This window comes from Lycorma delicatula, chromosome 4 (assembly GCF_047948215.1).
Source record: "Lycorma delicatula isolate Av1 chromosome 4, ASM4794821v1, whole genome shotgun sequence".
Lineage (NCBI taxonomy): Eukaryota > Metazoa > Arthropoda > Insecta > Hemiptera > Fulgoridae > Lycorma > Lycorma delicatula.
Genome location: NC_134458.1, coordinates 142,983,582 through 142,991,277, shown reverse-complemented (window position 1 = coordinate 142,991,277; position 7,696 = coordinate 142,983,582). Strand labels below are relative to the sequence as shown.

General features: G+C 28.2%; 1 protein-coding gene across 1 annotated transcript in view; it reads right to left on the bottom strand.

The window, feature by feature from the left end:
* Positions 1–4,793: 4,793 nt before the first annotated feature.
* Positions 4,794–7,696, bottom strand: part of ebo (exportin ellipsoid body open) — a 47,046-nt gene continuing 44,143 nt past the window's right edge. Inside the window, exon 17 of the mRNA XM_075364300.1 lies at positions 4,794–5,340. Within this exon, the coding sequence (XP_075220415.1) occupies positions 5,251–5,340 (90 nt within the window). The 3' untranslated portion in view covers positions 4,794–5,250. The remainder of the gene's footprint in view (positions 5,341–7,696) is intronic.

The window sequence follows — 7,696 nt, the reverse complement described above, 5'->3', positions numbered from 1 at the left end:
GGAAAATGGGTAGGTTTAAATGTAGATGTAGTAGGAATTAGTGAGGTTCGGTGAGAAGAGGAAAACCACTTTTGATCAGACGATTTTAGAATAATTAACAATGTGTCAAATAAAGGGCAGGCAGTAGCAAGTTTCATAATGAACAAGAAGATAGGGAAGAGAGTAGAGTATTTCAAAAAGCTTAGCGATAGAATCATTGTAATAAAGATAAAATCAAAACCTAAGTCAATGATTGTTAACATCTATGTGCCTATAAGTGCCCATAATGATGATGAGGTAGACAGTGTATACGAAGAAATTAAACACATAAAAGAGGATGAAAATTTAATTATAGTTGGAGATTGGAATGCAAGCATCAGAAAAGAGAAGGGATGAAATATTGTGGGTGTATACGAGCTGGGCAAAAGAAATGAACTTAAAGAGGGGACCGACTTATTAAGTTTTGCATGAAGTATAATTTAATAACTGCCAACACCCAGTTTAAAAATCATAATAGAATATACATATGGAAAAAGCCAGGCGATACTGCAAGGTATCAGATAGATTATATCATAGTTAAGCAAAGATTTAGAAATCAACTCGACTGCAAAGCATATCCAGGAGCAGACATAAATGGTCACCATAATTTAGTGATAATGAAATGTAGATTGGAATTCAAAAACCTGAAGAAAAGGTATCAGATGAATTGGTGGAATTTAGAGAATCTTGAGAAAGAGGAGGTAAAGACAATTTTTGAGCAGGACATCACAAGAGGTCTGAGTAAAAAAGATAAGGTAGAAAATAAAGAAGAATGGAAGAATGTTAAAAAAAATTCTTAAGCGTAGAAAGTTTAAGAATGCTAGTGATGAAGGTAAAAGGACCTATTGACAATTAAGAAATACTACAAACAGAAAGTGCCAATTAGTGAAAAAGAGTGGATTAGAGAAAAGTATTCAGAAGTGGAAAGAGAAATGATGATTGGTAAAATAGACAGAGCATACAGGGAAGTTAAGGAGAATTTTGTCGTACGTAGTTAAAATCTAATAATGTGTTAAATAAAGATGATACACTGATTTATAATAGAAAGCAAAGGTTGATAGGTGGGATGCAATATAAAGAAGTTATACACAGGAAATGAATTAGAAACTGGTATTATAGAGGAAGAAGAGGAAATCGAAGAGGATAAAAAGGGAGATACAATACTGAGATCTGTATTTAATAGAGCATTAAAGAATTTGAATGGAAGATAAGACTCCTGGGATAGACAGGATACCTACAGAATTACTGCACAATGCAGGTGAGGAAGCGATTGATACATTATACAAACTGGTGTGCAATATTTATGAAAAAGGGGAAGTTCCATCAGTCATCAAAAAGAGTATTATTGCCATGATACCAAAGAAAGCAGGAGCAGATAAATGTGAAGAATACAGAATAATTAGCTTAACTACTCATGCTTCAAAAATTTTAACAAGAATTCTGTACAGAGGAATTGAGAGAAAGTGGAAGAAGTGTTAGAAGACCAACTTGGTTTCAGGGGAAATATAGGGACAAGGGAAGATTAATAAAGTAGAAGGAATATTAAAGAAAAAAAATCAATATACATGGCATTTACAGACTTAGAAAAGGCATTTGCATTTGATAACATAGACTAGAATAAAATGTTTAGCATTTTAAAAAATTTAGGATTAAAGTATAGAGATAGAACAATTGCTAACATTTACAAGAAAACTGCATTGGTAATAACTGAAGAGCATAAGAAAGAAACAGTAATAAAAAAGGGAGTCAGACAAGGATGTTCCCTATTCCCATTACTTTTTATTTTTACATAGAACTAGCAGTTAATGAAGTTAAAGAACAGTTTAAATCCGGAGTAACTGCAAGGTGAAAAGATAAAGATGCTACAATTTGCTGATGATATAGTAATTCTAGCAGAGAGTAAAAAGGATTTAGAAGAAACAATGAATGGCATGGATGAAGTCCTATACAAGAACTACCACATGAAAATAAACAAGAACAAAATGAAAGTAATGAAATGTAGTAGAAATAAAGTAAATGGACCACTGAATATAAAATATATTATAGGACGAGAAAAGACTACGGAGGTAGAAGAATTTTGTTATTTGGGAAGTAGAATTACTAAAGATGGACAAAGCAGAAGCAATATAAAATACCGAATAGCACAGGTGAAACGAGCTTTCAATCAGAAATATAATTTGCTTACAGCAAAAATTAATTTAAACATCAGGAAAACATTTTTGAAAGTATATGTTTGGAGCATAGCTTTATATGGAAGTGATACCTGGATGATCAGAGTACCCGAGAAGAAAAGATTAAAAACTTTTGAAATGTGGTGCTATAGGAGAATGTTAAAAATCAGATGGGTGGAAAACATGTGAAATGAAGAGGTGTTGCAGCACACTGATGAAGAAAGAAGGATTTGGAAAAATCCTTCTTTAAGATGCCATATCTTAAGGCATCCTGGAATAGTCGCTTTGATATTAGAGGGACAGATAGATGAAAAAAATTTTGCAGGCAGGTAACATTTGGAATATGTAAAACAAATTTTAGAGATGTAGGATGAAGGAGTATACCGAAATGAAACGACTGGCAATAGATAAAGAATCTTGGAGAGCTGTTATCACACCAGTCAAATGACTGAAGAAAAAAAAATAATTGTACTGCAAGTCAGTTGTAATACAGTGTTAAACATAACATAAAAAAATTCAAGAAATTTAGTACACTAATTAATAATGCCCCAGTCTCAAGTCATATATGTCTCACCTTACTATAAATTAATGTTGTTAATATTTTTGACTTTAACCTTCAGTTCTGAAGCCTTTAGAAATTTTGTAATAAAATTAGTTACTTATTGCTTTGTGTTTTTTGATCCCCAGGAAAAGCGTAGTCTTTTATATTACATTACAATTAGGTAAGTAAATTTAAAAATTGTACTGATTTGATGTATGGTGATAAAGTATTGATATGATAGAAAGTAATTAATTTTATCACATTCATAAATTGTTATAATTTAGCATTATAAGTGAATCGCCAAATATAGTAACAAAAACTTCTTTTCAATAATCTATATTGCATCAGTAACTGTTTTTTTAATATTCAGAAAATTCTCTCTTGATTCTTGGTCCTATAATCTATTTTACTACAGAAACAATTCTGGGAAAAAGAGAAAAATAGATACCTCAATTACAAAATAAATACTTCCATTAAATCTGTTTCCCCATTAAATAAATGAAACAACAGAGATTACATTCTTATTGAGCTTCAAACTTATTTCAGGAATTGATGGCTTACTAGACAAAATTATTAAAATAGCTCTTCCCTTTCTTATTATTTCCAACTGAAAATATGTGGGATATCTCACTACAGGAAGGACCAACTTCTTGTTTGGTTGTCATCATGCTATTACCCAAAAAATAGGATAAGTTAAACATGAAAAACACAAACCTAATATAATAGTATTTTATTAAGATTTTCAAAAATGTTTGGTAGATTAATGCTTAAGAGAGTCAACTATTGATGATTTTATTTCTGGTGCTTTAAATAGTAGTTACAGAAAATAATAGGTATAGACATTTTCAAAAGGCTTATAATGCTTTTAGTATTTTTACTCCAGATACATGGCGAAATAACTAAGAATGTAATTACTAAGAATGTTAGTTATTCTAAATTTACTCACATCCTCAAAATTAATCATGTTTCCATATTAGTAGATAGTGTAATTTTAGTGTAAAATATAAAAATGGTGTTACAGTTACAATTGATTTAATTCATATTTCACAAACAGACAACAAATTGTTGAAATGATTCCTAAATCCCAATCAGCATTGTATGCAGGTGATAGAAATCAGTTAATTGCTAAAAGCCACAACATAATCTTTTTATAAAATTCAAAATTACCATGTATTAGTGGAAGAAATTAATACTGAATTCTATACAATCAGTACCATACTCTGAAGCTGATTTTATAGTAATAAACTTCAAGAAACTCTTAAAATGTTTTTAGCAAACTCAATGCAATATTATGTGGCAATTTTAATATTAATTCTGCTCTTGAATGAATCAACTGTTAACTCAGTTTAAGTGAGCAGGCTTAAATATACCTTCCACTAAACAATATTAAAATTACCTCTGCCACTTCTACTGATAAAAAAAACAAATTGGCTGAAGTGAAGATTGCAGTTTGGAATACTCTGCAACTCAAAATTACCTGTTTAAGTTGAGAGAATCATACTTACACGAGCAGTATGACCAGCACTTCTGCGTGGATTGGAATGCTGGGCAATATGAAAAGCTGAAGTACAAAAATTGCATATTATGAGATGGGCTGGAATAGTAACAGGTTAGATAGAAGTAAATACAACGGATCTTTCAAATTTGTGCCAATACAAGACACACTTAGACTACTACCTGTGCTGGTATGGCATATTATGTGTTGAGGTGATGTCCATATGATAAGTTCACTTTTTGCAATGGAAGAGGTCAAGGCCATCCCCCTGACAATTTGGACTAAAACCATAGAAAACGTTAGGTGTCAATGTAAAAAAAAATCCTGAAATCGTTAAAGATAGAGCAAAATGACCTAAAAATAACTAGAAGGGCCAACCCCAAATGAAATGGGATAAGGCCAGGGCAAACAATTTTACTAGTTCTGTTGTTTTGGTGCATTATCATACTTTATGTAACTTAAATTATGAACAAAATGCACAACATCAATCAGAACTACAGGAAAAAATATATATCAACATTAATAGGAAAAGAAAAAGTACTCATAAATAAAAACAATTAGAAAGTGTAGGAAGTATGATATATTAATAAAAACACTAAAAATTTATCTTCATATAATATATAACCTAAAATTTTCTCAGCATTATCACTTAAAAGTATTATTTTAATTGCACTAAACTGTACATTGCATACTATAATTTAATATACAACCAAATGAAAATATGAAATTGATTTTCTTTTTTCATATTTAACAATTTCTTTCTTTTTATACAAACACTAATCAAGTACAAATCAATAGCATTACAAACATAAACCTTTTAAACACAATAAGGTGGCAGTGTACATTTCTTCTATTTTACAAAACATATTACTTAAACTATTTAATTTCATTCAAGCACTGTAAACAACAACATTATTTTTATATTATCACAGTCAACATAAACATATATATATATATATATATATATATATATAACAATACATTAGTATGAAACATACAAAAATTTGATAAAATTATACGTTATATTAAAGTGATGGAACACTACCATTACATAGTGCATAACAGCGTATATCATTAGCAAGTCGATGCATATTTTGAATAAATGATGGTAAATCCTGAAACAAAAAATTATTTAATTACAACTTTTTTTTATAAAAATTATTTTCTGTATAGATTACTTAATATTAAGATATTTTTATATAGTTTTTAATAACGTACATTTTTAATTTGTATGTTTGAAATCTTATTATTGTACTCTTTATAGCAAATGAAGATACACTTAATTCTATCAAACACAGCACATAAAAAATCACTACTATTAAAATTGGCTGCTATCTCCGTAGATGTAAAATCAGCTTCTTATATAGTCCTAGATACCAGTTCTATAACATAGACAAAGTTCCAGTTTTCTGTTTAACTCTCTTTGCTTAACCAGTATCCATCAGGCAATATTTATTTTGTTATACATGCCTACATTACAAAACAGGTGTGATTCCTACTGGATAGAAACCTGGATACTAATTTAAGTGAAAATTTTCATTTTTTGATAATTTTAATTTGTTCAATTTGGTTTTTCAACAAAATTAAGTAAATTTTTATTTTTTATTTTAATATAAAATGACAGTAAAGGCATAAATTGTAAACTGTATTAAAAATTAATTAAATACACTTTATTACTATAAAACATATTATCCAGTCATGACTGAAGATGTTCAATGAGCTTCTTATGCAGTATTAGTTAAATTTGGAAGATTTAACTTCTTCCATTCACACCAGTAAAAAACTTAAAAGAACAGAACTATTCCCCTTTATTTCCTCAGCAATCCACTGCCCCTTCTAAAAAAAAACAATCTCATTTCTTCTCATTTTCAAACAACTCTTCTTCCCATGCAACAACATTAGAATTAGTAAAAGTACAAAAGCTTAATTGTATTCTAGCACATAACACTTATTTGTAAGATTTTTGGTAAAATTTTGTTATTTGAATTTTTTTTTGTATTCAGAAAATGAGTTCTCTGAATAATATTAAATGAAATCAATACAAATGGTACGCATAAAACGTTTTTATAAATTATAATTTCCACTTACCAGCAATTATTAATAATGATTATGTACTAGTGCTTTCAAAAAATATTATTCTCATCTTCAGGAACATATGTTAATTAAATATATATTATAAATTCACTTCACATATTAAACTGTGTTAGCTTAAAATAAAATAAAGCTTATATAAAACATAACAATTGATTGTCAAGTAAAGTCAAGTCAAGCCATATGTACATGAGTCTTGTCATTAAAGAATCTCAACTGCTATGTTTATTGTAATGAAATCAATTTGACCAACGTAAGAATCAACAATTATTGTTTAAAATCTGTTTGAATAAAATATCATTATCAAAATTCGTTTATTTGTTTATCAGATTGTTGTTATTTAAATATATATGAAAATTTTCTAAAATATCTGTTTTATAAAGATTATTAGAGTATCTGAGAATATTAATAAAATTGTTTGGGTAATTATGATTCTGTTCTAAAATATGTTTGGCAATATACCATAATATAAAAATGAACTATCTAATTTTGCCAAACATATTTTAAAACAGAAAAATTTCGTATATATTTAAATAACAACAATCTGATAAATGAACAAACAAATTTTGATAATGATATTTTATTCAAACAGATTTTAAACAATAATTGTTGATTCTTATGTTGGCCAAACTGATTTCATTACAATAAACATAACAGCTGAGACTCCTTTAATGACAGATGCATATACGAATGGCTTGATTTTATTTACTTGACGATCAATTGATATGTTTCATATAAATTTTATTTTATTTTAATCTAACTCAGTTTAATATGTGAAGTGAATTTATAATATATAATTAACTAACATATGTTCCTGAAGATGGAAATAATATTTTCTAAAAGCAGTAAAACATAATCACTACTAATAATTGTTGGTAAGCGAAAATTATAATTTATGATAACTTTTTATATATTATATATACAAATGGGCCATGCTAAATAAAATTAATACAGACAGTTGATTTTTATGTACTAGCAAGCATAAAATGCACTGAAAACCTGAAAAAAATAAAGTATGTTGAACAAAGTTAACTTAACTCATTTCTCCCTGATGTCCCAGTCCAATAGCAGTAAATTTAACGTAAAAATTTAATTGTAACTTTCACAAAATCACAGAATATAAATAAGAAATGTCACACAGCACAAGAGAAGTTTTTGACATAGGTAACTTCTGATATTTTAATACCTTTGTTAATGCTCAGAAATATGTTTAATTTTTTTATAATGCCACAACAAAATTTTACAAATATATATTATATACATGTATATTATTTTATACATTATTATGCTATGTAAAATCAAGAGACATAATAATTTATTACAAGAAAGAAAAATTAATTTTTTTTGCACATCCAGTCAATTTCAGGTCAAGTTGCAGAT